Raw genomic sequence first — 19,087 nt, forward strand, 5'->3', positions numbered from 1 at the left:
TCGGTCCCGGAGGTATGCCCCCAACAGCCTTCTGAGGTAGGAAGGCACCCTGTGGTATCGGAGTGACTCCCTTATAGTCTCGAAGGGAAGACTGTTAAAGGCGTTCGCTACGTCCAGCGATACCGCCAGGACTAGGTCTCCTCGGGCCACCGCCTCGGTGGTCCAGGTCTTTAGGGTGTCAAAGGTTGATCGACCCTCCCTGAACCCGTACTGAGCCTCTGAAAGACCCGGCCCCACCTCGTTGAGGTGCTGAATAAGACGGGCAGCGAAGATCTTCTCCAAGAGCTTGCCCGTCTCATTTAGCAGCACAATTGGCCTATATGCCGAAGGAGAATCGAGTGGACGCCCCTCCTTCGGCAACAGAACCAACTTTCCCTCCTTCCACAGCTTCGAAAACTGCCCACTGGAAAGACATTCATCAAACAGTTCCCGAAGCTTCCCACCTAGATGTTCCAGGGCGTCACGCAGAACACGCCCTGGAACCCCGTCCGGACCCGGCGCTGTGGTTCTGGCCCTCAATCGATCGAGGGCCATCTCCATCTCTCGCTCCGTAACGTGTGGTGGAGCCGCACTGTCATCTGTTACAGAGCGAGGGGTCATACTTGGTGGGACGTGTTCGCCTGGTTGGGGAAATAATTCACCAACCAGTCGCAGGAGGAGATCCGGCGGCAACGTTTCCGTTGCAGGGGCGCCGTGTGTGCGGAACTTTCCTCGCACACCACGGTACGGGCGTCCCCACGGGTCCCTGTTCAGGCCCACCAGAAGCTCCTCCCTTGCTCTCTCCTTAGCTTGACTTATCACCTGCTGCAGCTTCTTTTTCAGCTGGCGATAAGTGGCCCACAGCCGTCCCTTCAAGTCCGCGTCGGGGCCGTTGTGCCTGCGACAGCGGACGTATGCCCTCCGCGCCCGGTTACATGTCGCTCGAAGCTCCGCTATTTCGGGCGACCACCAGTATACCTGGCGGCGCGGTACCCAGCGCCGGGTCCTCGGCATGGCCGCATCGCACACCTCCTTTAGAGCGCTGCGCATGCGGTCCGCCAGCTCGTCGACACTGGCACCCTCCCTCCTTTCCGCGGAACCCCACCGCTGCACGATAGCAGCTTCCCTGACCAGCTCATGATCCAGCTGGCCACTGGGACCACCTGGGGAGCGTGGTTGGCACCCTCAGAGGTTCCGCTGGCCTGCAATAGGTGGAGATCTCAAACCGGATGTATCTATGGTCCAACAGAGTCTCCACCTCCTCCTCCACTCTCCAATTTCTTACTCTGCGCGCCGTGACAGGCGTAGCGAACGATAAGTCTACCACGGACCCTCCCTGCTGCCTCACGCAGGTGTGCACCTGCCCCTTATTAAGTAGGGACAGGCTGGAGAGTAGGGCCCACACCTGATGATTTCGCATTTGAAGTCACCGAGAACCACTATCGGTTTCAGCGATGGACACTGCAACTCTGACAGAACCGAGGTAGCTCTCGAACTCCGCCAGGCCGCGGTTGGGGGAGAAGTACGTTCCTACAACTACGTACTCTCCCTATCCCGCCACTACGTAGCCCGAGCCCCTCTCAATGAGTGAGAGGGAAGGACCCGTACCGTTCCGAGTGAGGACTGCCACGGTGCCGTCCAAGTCCCCTACCCAGTGAGATAAGGGAGGGACGAAATAGGGCTCGCAGACCACAGCCAGGTCGATTTGCCACTCCACCATGGACTGCAGTAGCAGGTCCTGAGCCCCGGCGCAGTGGTTGACGTTCATCTGGAGGAAACTGAGTTTGTCGCTCATGTTGACATGGGTGCTTCCTCTTCGGCCTGGCGCCGTCCGACGTTGGTAATGGTGTGAGTGCCTAATACCATCTTTCCTTTTGTGAAGGGAGGGTTACACTCTCCCGAGCCTATCACGTGCCCAGAGGGTCTTCCAGCGTCCGCACATACTGCACAGTGCAGCTTTCCAGTGCAGGTCGAAGACTTGTGGCCCTCAATACCACACCGGAAGCAAAGCCCACCCCGTTCCGCCTTGGATGGGCAGAGCATCTTTGTGTGTTCAACGCCCATGCATTTGTAACAGCGCAGAGGGCGCTATTCCAGGACGTACACTTTGGCTGAGCTCCACCCTACCAGAAGACGACCGGCGTCGGACAGCTTCTTCGCCACCGTAATGGGACAGGTGACGCGGACCATACCCATATATCCGGGTCCACGCTGCAACGCTCCACACTTGACTGCCTCAGGCGTGCAGTCCCCTGCACGTGCGACGGGACCTCCAGGGCCTGTGCGTATGTTACGCCCTTCTCTTCCGCCTCCGGTTGCAGCGTGACAATAACTGCAGCGGTTCGAGGGGCGGTCAGCTTTGGCTTGGCCGCTTGTGTCTTTGTCACCGCTGAGATAAATGGAGCGGAGATTTCGGCTGGCGGGGAAGCTTTCTTCCCCTTCTTTCCTCTCTTGACCACGGTAGACCAAGACGTCTCTTGGGCCTCCCGTGGTTGAAACTATGGCGCAATTGGGATATTCGATGGGCCAGCTATCGGTGTTGCCGGTGCGACTGAGACAGCTGGCTTGGATGGAGCGGACGGATGAACGCGCTTGGGTACGGCTGCAGCATTTTTCGGTGGGACCGGGCGGGTGGCCTGCGCATACGTAGGTGCAGTTTCCTGCATCGCATCCCGCCTTATGTCCGCGGCTAGCGGGGGACGGTGTATCTTCGCAGGAAGGAGGCGCTCCTCAATTCCCGCCATCTTGGCGTTTATCATTACGCTGACTGACGAGACAATTGAGGCCCTGAATTCTTCCAAAGCCTTCAAATCTTGCAAGGGGCTAGTGCCCGACCCGTTGCCGCTGCTACCGAGGTACGCATCTCAGTGAACTCGCGGCGATGCGCCTTAAACTCGGTCTTTGGGTCGTCAATTTCCTTGCGGAGGCGACCATTATCCGCACGGAGCCTGCGGGTCTCCTCCGCTTCAGTCCTTGACGCCAGAGCATCGACGATACACTGAAGCGAAGCCGCCGAATCTTTTAGCTTCTTAATGAAACCACTCTTCAAATTGCCCGACTTTTTAGCCACTTCTAAAATGAGCGCTGCGTTGCGGCTAGCCTCCGCACGCAGCTCCTCGGCACCCAATTTTATGGGATCCTCTCTACGGACATCCGAGGAATTCGGATTCGTCAGAGTCCAGCACGACTTCGGTTGCATTTTTACGGAAAGCCCGACTTCTTAAGGAGCGCTCGAACGCCTCCTCCCTGGCTTCGGCGGCTTTCGCCTTAAGCTCTTCTCGGGCTTCAGCCCGAGTTAGGACAGTTCCGCGTCCCTTCGAAGTGGACTTCCCGCAACGTGCACTATTACACTTCGCCGTAACTCGTCCCTCTGTCTCAGTATCAGAGCCAGAATCGAAAATGCCTAATCCCACGCGTGTCTATAAAATTATTATAAAATTTGTCTATAAAAGACTTATACCTAAAACAAAAATAAAAATAGGTCTATAAAGACCTATACCAAACAACGAAACCAATTCTTAAACAAAACAAAAGTCCATATTCAAGCCAAAATTCAATAATATGACGCGTCAGAAAATCAGAAACCAATAAACAAAGCCAAAGTGGGTATTCATGAAACATTCGGAAAGCGTAGATAAGAAGCGTATGTACACAACCTCACTAGACGACGGCCGAACCGTCAATCAGCTTACTCCGAGTCCTGGTAATATATACAGAAATATATACTTTCAAATATATAGGTAGACAACAAAAATGTATATATATTTACTAAAATAATTTTCAGCTTTACGTATAAGCTTCGCTTAGCATGTGTTTATATAAATGCTGTGTCTTCTTTTTTCGATTGTCAAATCAATAATGACAAAAAGAGATAAATCAGTGCTTATCTAACACTTGTCGCTAAGCAAAAATATATACAATATTAGTAAGAAATGTAAGATGTAACATCGAGTTAAATATTTGACATGAAATGATGATAAATCTGAATTCACTTTTCGAATTCTTATTGAAGTAAACAAACCGTGAAACCCTCTATGACGTGACGTGATACGTCACTCGACCCAAGATAAACCAATTTATTTTCAATCGAAGAATTTCTTACTCATTTTGGTTTCATCATATTTTTATTACAATAGTAAACAACGCCAAATTTTAATCTACATTAATTTAGGCAGAAGAATCAACAAGTTCACTGTTCATGAGCCACATGTAATTTTGGGGTTTGGACGAGACGTCCATGCTATTCATGTAGGTCATTGCTCCCTTTAAATATAATCTATCTATTCTTTATATTGTATTTTTTTAATAGGTAGGTGGGCCAAATGCGCCTCTTGTTGGTGTGGTCACCACCCATATACATTGCCCACGCCAGTAACCATTCCTTGCATCGCCAAAGCGCTACCAACCTTGAAAACTAAGATATTATGTCCCTTGTATAGTAAATTTTCTGAATGTAATATTAAATATTACATTTAAAACTAGTTAAAAAGTTATCCGCCTATTAAACTAATTGTAGCCGCCTTAAAATTTTCAACGGCAATGTTCATTCATAATTCTACATTGTTCAGCTCAACGAATTTCCTATAAACTTTGGCTTATGAATAGATAACTGGGATTTGTAATCTTACTTTAGAGCGAACAGGTGCGGACTTTATTTTACGAACATTTCAGAGACGTCGGTAATTTGAACGCCATCCGCTTATAAAATTGATGATTTACGATTACAGGCAACTATGAAAGGAATTCCGATCAGATACATTAATAGCAAGCTTTGAAGATTGTTTTTTGAAATTTTACATTTTACGATCGTGAACATAATTGTTTAGTGGCTAGAACGCGGGAATTTTAACAGAGGATTGTGGATTTAAATCTGATTAAACACATGCTTAGCGGTGATGGAAAATGTCGTGATAAAAAACGCATTTTTCAGATGAAATTCTATCACATGACGAAGGGCTTTGTAGGTACCACCCAGATATTCTACAGCAAAACAGCAATATTTAGTATTGTTGTGTTTTGATATGTATATATGAGTGAGCCACTGTATCTACAGGCACATGGGACATAACTTCTTAGTTCCCAAGATTGATGGCGTTATTAGTAATACGCAATATCTCTTACAGTGCCAATATCCATGGGCGTGATGACTACTTAACGTCAAGTGACCCACATGCCCACTTAATTGTATTATTTTAAAAAAACAAATTCATTGCTATTGGACAACATTATTTATTTAAAGCATTATATTATAATGAGGTAAACTTTTAAATCAGTATTAATATTTTATTTTAAGTCTAAATGTCAATAAAATTTACGTTGCCAGCAGTTAGTTGGGTGAAGCGAATTCTTCTATCTAAACTATTACCCAAGCTATTCTTCAACGAATTCTTTAAAAATTTGCTGCCTAATTAATTTTGTTATGCTGCAATAAAACAAATTTCATATATATAACGTCCGTAAACAATCAAAACAAATATTGAAAGAATAAAAACGACGCTACAGCGATATGAAAACCCATAAACTTTTGATGTATGACGTATATATAAATTTAAATGTCTAACGCTATCCCTGAATGGCTTACATGATTTGGTATCACAGCAAATGTTATTCGTGGGAACTTCTTAGTATTATATGAATTTGTCGCATTTTTTGTGCAACGTTGTTATGTAACGATTTAGTGAAACGATATGACACCAATTATTAAATCAAACAAATAATTAATTTCATGTTTTATTCTTCATTATTAATTAAATTAAAATTAAAGTAAAGTAGGTACGTAAATACTTATAAATATTCCAATGATGGGAAAAACCCCTATTAAGAACAAACTCACGCTTATTCCGAGACGCTTCTAAGCTGTGGGTTGATGGATAAATACTTTTATCTCAAGATCAAAAAATCAAAATCAAAATGATTTAATCAACATTGAAGCATTACACTTGCTTATAGATAGTTTCTAGTTTGACACTAGAAACTATCATTCGGAAAAGAAACACCCAGCTCTGAGAAGAACCGGCGAAAGAAACTCAGCGAGTTTAAAAGCTAATTATAGATAAAAATAAAACAAAAACTCAATGGTGCGGGATTGGAATGGTAATGGCATGCTGTCCACTGCGCCATCTGGTCCCTTTGTTATAGCCTATATAAAAAGTAACTCCAAAGTTACTTGTCGGCTTTTCAAAATTCGCTTTATAATGACAGACATAATTAATACTACGACTTTTTTTATATATTTATCAGTGAGAAAATAGCGACCATCGATTAACAATAGCTTCAAATTTAAAATGTTAAAATATACGAAGTTAGCTACGGATCATTACTTCATACTGATATTAATATTGTGAAGTTTAAAATTCAATATAAAAGTTACAGCACGGCCATTCTGTAAGAACTCACTTCATTACACATCGTTAAATGTTGACAACTGACTTTTTTTTAGGTTAGTGGTCACCAACGCTCATAGACATTGGCATTGTAAGAAATGTTAACCATCGCTTACTAATGCGCCACCAACCTTGGGAACTAAGATGTTATGTCCCTTGCGCCTGTAATTACACTGGCTCACTCACCCTTCAAATCGGAACACAACAATACCAAGTACTGCTGTTTTGCGGTAGAATATCTGATGAGTGGTTGGTACCTACCCAGACGAGCTTGCACTAAGCTCTACCGCCAGTAACTTATGGTGATATACTATTTTAATGCGTGTATTCTTGAAATATTATAATTATTATGGTCAATATCAGTATGTCACTTTTGACATTTCACGACCGATTTCTGCGATGAGTTACAAGTTTCCTATTACAGAACAGCCCTACTGTCCTCGACCCATTCGTTTCATTATTCTTTCGAAATAATTAACTTTGAAATACTCACGCACATTCGTATCCGCGTTATATTTACTAAACTTCAATTAAACCGAGAAGTTATCATGACAATCAGTGAACAGCGAACTCGCTAAGAACAAAGTTAGGGAGTTATTTGTGACAAATCGTCGAAATTTCGACGTCAAACAAAAGCAATGATGTTACGTTGTAATATTTCTCAAAAGGAAAACAAAATTAAAGTCCGTTATAATAGAAATTACGTCACATTTAGACTCAAAACCGACGCTATTGTAACATAATTTTGGTTAATTCTTTTATTTTTCAAAGGTCGGAGAGCCCAAAGGTCGCTTTTTACGAATCCATCATGTTACGTTGTAATATTTCTCAAAAGGAAAACAAAATTAAAGTCCGTTATAATAGAAATTACGTCACATTTAGACTCAAAACCGACGCTATTGTAACATAATTTTGGTTAATTCTTTTATTTTTCAAAGGTCGGAGAGCCCAAAGGTCGCTTTTTACGAATCCATTGAAGTGCTAAGAGTATTTACAAATCACGAAGTCGAAATACATTTGGTTTGTTCAAAACAATTACACAATGGTTACAAAAGTGTTTTTTATCCACGATTCGAAAATTATAAGATATTTACATATGTATTTGATACAAAACAATAGCTTCTTAAATAATAAGAAAATGTTACATAAGATTTATATTTAAAACGATAATACTAACAGTGTTTCAATATCAAAATTATTAATAAGAAAAACATACAAAATTCGACTCAATTCGACACGGACTTCAAAATCTTTAAGCGTAATACCGCATGTCGACTAGATTGTAACAATGAAGCTGTTTTTAAATATAGAATAGTCACCTGATGGTAAGTGGTCAACACCGCTTATAAATATTGGGGCTGTTTAATATTTCTTATTAACTGTTTCTTAAATTGTTACATTGCCAATGCACCACCAACCTTGGAAACTAAGATTTGATGTCCCTTGTGCCTTTAGTTACTTACACTGGCTTACTCACCCACCAATAACTTAATCAGACACCAACATTAAGTATTGATATTTGGAGGTATATCTGATGATTGGTGGTACCTACTTAGACAGGCTGGCTTAAACCCTACCAACGATGAAACGGTTAACTAGATTTGAAACGAGATACATAAGATGATAATTATGAAATATTATAATAACAACCAAGAACTATGTATTATTACAATTCAAACAGAAATCAATTATGATATGTGTATAACCGTTTGTTAAATAATAACCACTTACCGTCAGACGGCGACCATTTGCGAGTATAATAGGCATAATATATACATACATGTAAAATTATATAACTCAAATAAAAAGACACGGAACAACTATATTATAATAGAAAGTAAAATAATTTATTTGTACTATATTATATATTACATTTATTCATAGCTTATGTAATTACAGGACTACAACGACGATATAAGACAAGAGCAGATGCTGGAAATGCAGATCTTGTCATCGCAGAATGAACAAAGGCGATTAACTCCGCCCGACTCGTCTAGGAGTGGGAGTGAAGAAGCTTTGCCTCTGAGAGACAACGGAAACAAACATAGAGTAAGTGCATATATCAAATATTCATACAATTAATAGAATTTATAGCTTCACAAATCTACTTATGAAAATATATTTGGTAAAGCTTTCTAGACGTTATTTATTTTCTTACTAGTAACGAAGTTATAAAAAGGGCAAATATATATCATATACATATATAAACAAGCAAATAATAATAATAATGTCCTTCAGACTGATTTCGGCCACGGCGGCCAATCTCAAGAGAGATTAGTCAACTACGCAGGAAATATTATAGTGCACAAGTGTGTCCAAAAACACAGGTGCACTCTCTATTCCCTAACTCTCATAATCCGATGGACCGGCAATCTGACACGACCGGAAAGAGATAAGGCGCAAGACCAATGGCTTTACGTGCTTTCCGAGGCACGGGAGTGTACACACTTCCAACTTGTAGACTCCGGGCTGCTACTGAAAATATTCTGACAGAGAAACCCAATAACTTTTTATTGGCCCGACCTGGGAATTGAACCTAGGACGTCTGGGTCTGCGGCCTTACATCAAGCCACTAGACCAACGAGGCAGTCAACAATCAAGCAAACATATATTGTATGTGTATAAATATATTATACATGTTACACGCAAATATGCACATAATAAAAAAACAGTGTATACAAATCAATAAATAATTACCCTTGTGCCAGTTTTTACACTGGCTCACTCACCCTTTAAAAAGGAACACAACAATACTGAGTATTGTAACAATTGAATATGTCATTAGTGTATGTACCCCAGACGGGCTTGCACAAAGCCCACCAAGTAATATAATAAATATTAACTCGACGTACAATTATGTAAATATTTTCACCAAATAAATTCGATAATTTACTTTATTTTGAATTTACAATATATAATACATACCGAATTGTCACGTTTCAACAATGAAACAAATCTAAACTTATATGCACACGATTCCCTAAGTATATACATCGAGATTGACAACTCTATCTCCTATCGCCATTTGGGAATTGAATTTCTATCTCTAAAAGGAAAACGAGACACAAATATAAAGAGTGTTGCAACAAAGTTAAAGAAATTGAAACAGGAAAATCTGATTTTCATAGATGTTCTCGTAAGTTGAACGAGTTTCCTTTTAGATTTGTTACTATTGTAAAAATACCCTAGTAAAACAATCCTTCACATTATCTTTTAACATTTTATTCTCTGTCACACGTAACTTGTAATATAATTTAATACTGATTAATATTTTACAATTCTATTACAATTTTCATTGGAATTCTTGCAATCACACTGACAACCGTCAAGCGAGTGTAATAATATAATATATATTGTAAGTATTTTTTTTCGTGTTTTGTTTTTTTACAAACCCGGGCAAGCACCACTGGATTTTAATGTGTTTAATTTGTGTTTATAATTCATCTCGTGCTTGACGGTGAAGGAAAACATCGTGGGGAAACCTGCATGTGTCTAATTTCATTGAAATTCTGTCACATGTGTATTCTACCAACCCGCATTGGAGCAGCGTGGTGGAATAAGCTCCAAACCTTCTCCCCAAAAGGGAGAGGAGGCCTTAGCCCAGCAGTGGGACATTAACAGGCTGTTACTTACTGTTACAGTCACTCAACAAAGTTCATAAAACCGTGAATATTTTTCGACAATCAAATGTGTTATGTGTGTTTGCCTGTATGTAAACTATACTTAGGTATAACTACATTATGTATTTAGATATAAATTTCACAATTATTACAAATAATTACCTTGGCCTTAGTTATAAAGATTGATGAACGGGGGGTAGTTAAACGCTATTTTCTCACTTTCTGCCGTTATTGATTTGACATACGAAGGAAAGAGACATTAATGAACTAACCACTACATGACATTTATAGAGTTCAGTGATGAAGGTCAATATCCTGTGTAAGCTTGCAAATGTCAGGTTTTTTTAAATATTTGCCGGGAATATTTGACTCTACTCCATCTGATGGTAAGTGGTAGTAGAGTCCAAACGCGACGACGGCCAGTACAGTCGGGTTCAAGATCAAGAATGTTCTGCACTAGCCGCACCCGCCTTGCCGCCCCGCAATATGCCTCTTCACGCCTCGTTTAAAGGAACCCGGGTTGTAAAAGGACGGGAACACGTGAACTGGTAAAGAATTCCATTTTTGAAAGTGTGACAAAAAAAGGAATGCCGCATTTGTGTCCATCAACCCAAATCGGAGCAGCGTAGTGCAATGAGCTCTAAACATTCTCGAGTAACGTCTTTAACGTTTATATATTAAATTTTACACACATACATACGAACGAAATAACAACATATCTCTATCCTTTAATCATTAAAAACGGTCTCGATATTTTAACATCATCCCCAAATAAAACAGCAATACTTGATATTGTTGTGTTCCGGTTTGAAGGGTGAGTGAGCCAGTGTAATTACAGGCACAAGGGACATAAAATCTTAGTTCCCAAGGTTGGTGGCGCATTGGCTATAAGCGATGGTTGACATTTCTTACAATGCCAATGTCTAAGGGCGTTTGGTGACCACTTACCATCAGGTGGCCCATATGCTCGTCCACTTCCTATTCTACAAAAAAAAAAAAAAGATTCCTCCCGTCCCCTTTTACTATAGAACGGTCATCCTGATAGGTACAATGTTGGTGTCTTCAAATCCAGAGTAAACAGGTTTCTTTTAGGCAAGCGTGCTACATCATAAACCGTGTCGATGCTTAACATCAGGCAAGTCATCGGTCAAACGCTGGCCTATTAATAGTAAAAAAAAATATTCACTTCAAAAACATACAAGAAATAACATTCCAAAGAGAACTAATTATGAATATCTCTTAGTCTTAACTTAAGACATCAAGATTAACATTTAAAATGAATAAATACAGTAAACCCAACATTAAATCCTTCACTTTAGATACAGTTACAAATACGAAGCAGAGAAATGCGACTTCAACAAAGGATCGCTCAGTAGTCGGGCTGATAACGTCAAGATACTCCGACGAAATTACCTAATAGCTTATTTGAATTGATGCCAGAGACAGAACAGATAGCGTCGTTGAAAAGCTTTGTAGTAGATAAGGGCGTGGACTAAACCACTTTTAAACATATATGAACTTGGTCTTGTCACATTCGAAAGAATTAACATTTTATGGTATAGTATTTTTATGTATTATATATTTTCATTTAATGTACATAATCTCCGTGGAATATCAAGTTAAAGTAAATATATAGTTTGTTCAAGTAGGGTCTAACAAGCACTTTATAAACATCATTTTACAATTTTAATTCAATATAAAGCTACCGACTACAGCCGATATGGCCCAGTGGTAAGAACGCGTGAATCTTAACCGATGATCATGGGTTCAACATTTGTGATTATAATTCATCTCGTGCTTTACGGTGAAGGAAAACATCGTGAGGAAACGTGAATGTGTCTAATTATATGAATTTCTGACAGATTTGGCCGACATGGCCGACACGGCGGCCAATCTCAGGAAAGATTAGCCAACTGCGCAGGATATATTATAGTGCACACGTGTGCGCGCAATAATTTATATAATCCTTGTTAGTTTTTATTACTTACATTTACCTATATTTTATAAATTTAACTGCCTCGTTGGTCTAGTGGCTTAATATAAGGCCGCAGATCTCCAGGTTCTGGGGTTCAAATCCGAGATACCCAGTAGTCTGAAAGTGGAATCGAGTACACTCCCGTGCCACGGAAAGAAAGCAAAGCCTTTGCTCCTGCACCTGAACTCTTTCCGGTCGTACAAAACACACAATAATGTTTCGAACACACATTTAAAAAAAAGAATAATGATTGTAGATTAATATTTCTAGAGAATTATTCATACATTATATATTAAACATATTATGAATTGCTTATTTGGTTGCACCGCCGTTACTCGGAGAGTTGGAATTCTTCCAGTTATTTATACATACTATGTTTTAAGTGAAAATCTTTATAAAATATACAATTTTATTTTTTCTTTATTGCAAACAGTATACATAACTTACGTTCCAAGAAGCAAAAACCAGATAAACTATAAACCACGCGAAGGAAGCCGACAAGGCTTATCTTACTTATCGATGATATTCCAGGCTCTATTAAAAGATCAAGGAATTACTTAAGAACAGTAGAAAAGGTGCCCAAAAAACTTAACGTAGACCATTTTCATTCAACTCTACATAAATAATAAATTGTCATGTCTGTACTGATGACAAAACAATAAACAAAAATCATCTAAATAATAATTTTAAAAAAAATATTATAAAACAATACAAAGCAATCTAAAGAAATACATATAGAATATACATATAAAGTAAACTTACAATTTTATCACTTTATATTATAAATAGTTAAGGGTTTTATTCCCTGTCAATTCATATGAAGCGCCTATTGTTAGGAATCTTTTTATTCAAATTTGCGTCAAAATCTGTATGTCGTTATACATATTTGAAGTATCAGGTCTCCACGGTTATAAGTTTCGGACAAAATAAGCTGTATCAGACGAACAGACACGAGTAATCGTATAAAGGGTAATGAACATGTTCTAGCCTCTGAGTTATCTCAGCTTATTATTTTATTTTCAAAAATATTGTTTTCTTTTTACATCCAACTGCGGAGATCCCAAGTGACTTGAGGTTGTCAGACGTAAGACGATCGCACTCATAAATTGACGCGGCCTTAAGGGTATTAAGGAGAATCTAATTCAAAAGTTAACATTACATATTTTAGTGTATCCTCATAAGAAAATTGCATAATATCTTTAAAGCTCTTTTAATAATGAATAAAATTTTATAAAATATGATATAGATTTAAAAAATCATACAATATGTATAATAAATAATATTATTAATGATTTATCAGTAAAAATGTGACGTTGAGTGTAAATGTGTTAGTGTATCTTTGTGTTTGTTGAAAATATTACGGTTAAGAATTTATTTCAAAAATAAAGAACAACAAATTAAAGTCTTCACTTGAAATTACCTGGGTACGCCCAAGATGCAATATTACATATCGCCAAATGACATATTTTTGATCTCATTAAGACATTAGATGCAAACTAAATGAGTAATGCACTCAAATATTAAATAGATTAAGTGTATTCATAGTACAAAAACCATAATGGATCATTATCCAAGTTCACCTAAATGCCGAAAATTCAAATATATTTTTTTTTTAGTTGAGCACCGCACCGCAGACGCCCGCACCGCCTATGCCAGCTGCCATAGCTGTGAACCACAATGCAAACGTACGTGATTTCTCACCACCTGCACCCGCAGCTGGACCCGAGCATCTGTCTGCTCATCATCAGGTAAGCGAAGGTCCATAGAAGCAACTATGAAGGAATTATCGACCAATAAATTATAGTGTATAAAGTTGAACTCCAACTCATCATATTTCTGCTTCTGACGTTTTAAGAATGCCACCTAAATATATAGTGAAAAGATTGATTTAAAAAAAATATTAGCAATTTCCATTTTAATGAAATTATTATCATTCATATTTACCCCTCCAATTAAGTATGAAGTTTGTGTTAGAAATAAGGACGACAATAGACGAGGATTCAGGATTGAACTTGTGACTTATACGTCGCTAGGTAGCCCGTAAACCACTGCGCTATTGACGCTACCAATGATAATTTTATAAAAATACTCCAGTAAAACAATCCTTCACATTAACTGTTAACTCTATTCTCTTTCACACGTAACTCCTGTAGTAGTAGTAGTAGTAGTAGTAGGCTCCTGCTCCACATAGCTACTCGTAGGTACTAGATACTAATTAATATTTTAGAATTCTAAATACATTTCGTACAATAGCTGACAACGATCAAGTGCGTCAATTTTCTCGTTTCTTGCTTTTTATGGTGTACGTTTTTTCAATAATTTCCAACCAATGTTAATTTAGTTAAAAATGTTATCATTATTTTCTAAAAATCTCAAAATAAAAAATCAGTAAAACCTTACAACATATATGTAAAACGAACACATACATAAACGTCTAAATAATTAAAAAGATATAAAGAATGTTGTAAAGCGTAGAAATCTCTATGAAACATTTTAACAAGAACACTTAAGGTCAGCTTTGATACTAAGATGTAGGTCGAGTATAAGATCCTGTTTACAAGTTTATGTTTAGCTTAATATATCAACAGTTTATCTCAACCAGGATAATATACAAAGAGTAAACAAGACTGGTCTTTTATGAATAATAAACCTTCATTTCCAAGATACCTGATATTTTGGATAAATTTAAAGGAGAATTTCCTTCTATTTCAAAGTTATATCCGAACATTCTGGTTACTTGGATTTTTTTTTATTTACACGCGGTCATCTGATCCCAAACAAAACAAAGCTTGTAATATATAACCAGACAACTGATATACTACTTTTCTTTTGTAAATGCATACTTATATAGATAATTATACCCAGACTCAGGACAAACAGACATGTTCATGCACACAAATGTCTGTCCTGGGTGGGAATCGAACCCACAACCTTCGGCGTGAAAGCCAAGTATCTACCAACCACGCCAACTTAAGTCAAATTTGAGGAAACATTACATAATTCATAAAGCTCTCCATTTCTTTTACTGTCTATATTTCGTTGTAATAATACTTTTTCACATATACAAAATTCAATCTAATCAAATATGTATTGTTATTTTGGAATACTGTTCAACTGTTGAAATAAACAAACCTGTAGTGCTATTCGAAGGTCCAAAGCTTTGAAACTTAGTACATTTATTGTAATCTATATAATAGTAGACATAATATTATAGACGAGATTATATTATTTAAGTTCATATTCAATGGTTTTATTTTGAAAAAATACTAAATTTATCCGACAGAATTTTACAAAAAAACTGTATAAAAATACATATATACACATATATAGTGGTATTCTGTAACTTGCTTCATTACCCGTGAAATGTTGAAAACCGACTTTTGGTGATATACTATTTTGATGCGTGTCTTCTTGAAATGTTACAATTATTGTGGTCAATGTCGCATATCATTTTTTGACATTTCTGGCTTTTACTTTCAAAGTTTAGAATATGTTTTGCAAAATTAGCGCACCATTGACGATAAGTCGTATTTAAATATATTATTATTAAATAAAGTTAAGAACCGTTTTAGTTAAAATTAGACGACTGAAATATTTAATCTCTGTATTCATTAGGATTATTTCTTTTATAATTTATCTTATTGTAAATAACTACACTAATAAGTCGATGAAAAATTTACATTCAATTACCGTCAAAAATCGTTTAGAAAATTAAACGAAAAAAAAAAATTATTGTCTCCGTCCGTTTTGAAATTACTCGCCATTTCAATTTAAAATACCTCATTATTCCAACCAGACCGGAGGACTGAAATGAAAAAAAGATATACTCTCGACTCTATTGCCAGGAAATTGTTATCAATGTATTGCACTAAGCATTTATATTCTATTCGCCAGATTACAAAATTAATTTTTCGAAATCATTAGCAACGAATCTTGCTCTGATTCGAATGAATGATTCTTAATAAGAATCAACATTTTCAAATTGTTCAACCGTTACGACTCTCCATTCCGTCATTATTCACGTAAAATATACACAAAACAAGACAAAAGATGATTTTTTTTAGAATCGTATTCTCAGGAAGTGTTTTCCACATGCGGAGTAAAATGAGAAGAGAGAAAAAAGTAATTTTAAGCTTTGAATGTGCTGGAGGCGTGGAAAATTACTCTAAATGTACCCTTTTTGGAACTTGTAAATTTTCTTGGCCTAGAAAGTTTCGAGGCGTTAGGCATTGCATTTATCCGACCATGTCTATTGTCTAGTATCTAGCATGTGAAATGATTTTAAAAATTAATCTCGAAGTGAATGTCAAATATTCTAGTTGAAATTAAAAGCTGCTACCAATTATAAAAATAAGCTTTTCAATTTTTCATGTTTCTTTAATTTTATTTTGATTATTAACAACTCAATGTAGTTCCCCAAAATATAAAGCCAAGATTTTATGCATAAACCTTGTAAATAAAATATTTGAATTTAGAATTCATATTGTTTTTTCGAAAGAAATAAAAACCGGTCAAGTGTAAGTCAAACTCGCTTTTAGAGGATTTTGTACTACGACAGACGATCAGAAAAAAAAATTGTAGTCTTCAATTAGGAATATTACAAAATCAAACATGTAAGAAATAAATAATAAGGTTTCGATACTAAAAGAAATATACAACCTTACTGTCGACACTGATCTAAAATAAGTTTTAAATTAAATAAAAAACAATTTTCATTTTGATATAAGACATTTATCAGCGCGCCTAGGGAGTAAAACCGACTCGTATGCCATGACAGCAAACGCCATGACAGCAAACGCTGTCATGGCATACTCACCCTGTGAAAAATATATTTTATAAACGAATATCTAATGTATTATATGTTTAACTCCATATTTATATATTTGTTTTCTTTAATTATCACAATTTCCATCAATATCGATGTTTTACACGCCGGACGAACCGGACCCGGTTCGTTTGGACATTTTTCACACACGGCCATCTAATCCCAAACTAAGCAGAGCTTGTTCTATGGAAACCAGACAACTGATATTCTTTTGTAAATACATACTTATAAAGATAATTACACCTAGACTCAGGACAAAAAGACATGTTCATGCACACAAATATCTGTCCTGGGTGGGAATCGAACCCACAACCTTCGGCATGAAAGGCAAGCATCCATCAACCACGCCAACCGGCTCGTCAAAACATACATATATTACTTATTACATAACTCTTGTATGATATGTAGAAGATTTATAGCACAGAGTTCGTATTTGTTAATTTGTTATCTTCTGCTTGTTTTCTTTGGTTCTTCTAGAACGACACGACCGGCAATAGTTCAGGCGCGTGACCAAAGGCACGACTTTGGACTGCTACTGAGAATTTTCAATAGAAAAATCCAATAACTTTTTATTGAACTTTTATTGAATATTTTTTTGAACCCTGGACCACGGGACCTGCAGTCTTATATCTTGCCACTAGACCAAACGAATCAATCAAGCTTTGCATTAAAATTAACCTTGTAACGATTTAAAAGTGCTTATAAAGGCCACTTTAATACTTTAAAAATGTTAATTGATTCACAATTTTTAACTAGTCTTTTGACATGTTATGCAGATTAGACAACCACTATCAAAATTGTAGAAAACTAACTACTGAAAACGGTTTCGATGTTTTTTCGTTTGTCAATACAGTCGACACAGTCGTATATTTTTACAGTCCAAACAAGCACACGATATGCGAGTGTACCTAACTCTGTTTTTATTGCCAGTTTGATGTTATGGTCCCATATCGCGTTATTTCAAACTGTTGGCTTTGGTTAGCCACATATACACACTCATCTATGCAATGATTTCCATCACGGAGTTAATATTTATTTTGATGTGCTATCGCTATGTGTGGTGGTGGACTATTCTATCATCAAGTCCATTTGCTCGTCGAGGTCGAAACTTCCATTCAACGTACTATTTTCTAAGTGATTATTCAGAGAGGCTTTCGTATAAAACTTGATCGATAGCAAGGATAACAAAAAATTGCATCGAAATTTCTCAAATGTTTACTGTATTAGTGAATTTTCGGCAAATCACCGTCAAAGTTTTGGCAAAATTTACAAACACAAGACACGAGGCTACAAATATATTTTACTGGTAGTAGGGATTTGTGCAAGCTCGTCTGGGTAGGTACCACCCACTGATCAGATATTATACGGTAAAACAGCAGTACTTGGTATTGTTGTTCCGGTTTGAAGGGTGAGTGAGCCAGAGTAATTACAGGCACAACGGACACAACATCTTAGTTCCCAAGGTTAGTGGTGCATTGGCGATGTAAGCAATGTTTAAATTTTTTTACAATGCCAATGTCCATGGGCGTTGGTGACCACTTACCATCTGGTGGCCCATATGCTCGTCCTACCTACTACTACCTTAACTATAATTCAAAAAAATCTTCAAATTTTCAACGCCCGTATTGTTAAAGTTTACACACAAAGAACCGTTTGTTGCAAACATTTTTGCCTGAATTTTATTTTCCATTTCAGCAGCTGGCCCCTAGCCACCCTGGTCACGGTGTGCTTGTCGGGGGCGGTGTGATGCAACAACCGCCGACACACCATTTAATTACGCAGAATTCTATATTGGGTAAGTTATTTCACCTTCTATGATTGCATTTACGATGAAAATTAATTTGCATTAATCTCTAATAAGACTGAGCACACTCTTATTTTTAATCTAACTTATTTACATTTTTTTTCATTGCAATTTTTTTGTCACTTTTCGAATTTCCTTAATAAATATATACATATAAACAGATATATAAATAGTATGGTATAATGATTATATTTTTCAACTTCGATATATAGAAACGAAATTCAACTACCCTCTCTTTTCAAACATTTGCCTTTAAGGTTAAATGTACGATATGTCTGAATATCTTGTAAATACCTTAACTTATTTTGACGGCTAATAAAATATATTTATTAATTTATAATACATAAAAAATAGTCTATAATTATTGACTTCTCTTTGAAAATTTTCATCTTGATTTGTACTTCGCGCCGTCTAGATTTTTTGGAAATAGAATGTATGCTTAAATCAATGTAACGAAATTTATTTGTATCAAAGTTTCTCAAACTTACTTCTGATTTTGTT

At 37.6% G+C, this 19,087-nt stretch overlaps 1 protein-coding gene across 4 annotated transcripts in view; it reads left to right on the forward strand.

Moving 5' to 3' along the window:
* LOC126777091 (KH domain-containing, RNA-binding, signal transduction-associated protein 2-like) overlaps window positions 1-19,087 on the forward strand; it is a 236,632-nt gene that overhangs the window by 205,498 nt on the left and 12,047 nt on the right. For 3 of the 4 annotated variants that reach the window (XM_050499977.1, XM_050499976.1, XM_050499979.1), the window contains exons 6-8: window positions 8,262-8,411; window positions 13,574-13,705; window positions 18,478-18,577. In XM_050499977.1, the coding sequence (XP_050355934.1) occupies window positions 8,262-8,411; window positions 13,574-13,705; window positions 18,478-18,577 (382 nt within the window). The remainder of the gene's footprint in view (window positions 1-8,261; window positions 8,412-13,573; window positions 13,706-18,477; window positions 18,578-19,087) is intronic. The other variant, XM_050499978.1, reaches the window with a different exon arrangement.

Source organism: Nymphalis io, chromosome 22 (genome assembly GCF_905147045.1).
Source record: "Nymphalis io chromosome 22, ilAglIoxx1.1, whole genome shotgun sequence".
In the NCBI taxonomy this organism is placed as follows: domain Eukaryota; kingdom Metazoa; phylum Arthropoda; class Insecta; order Lepidoptera; family Nymphalidae; genus Nymphalis; species Nymphalis io.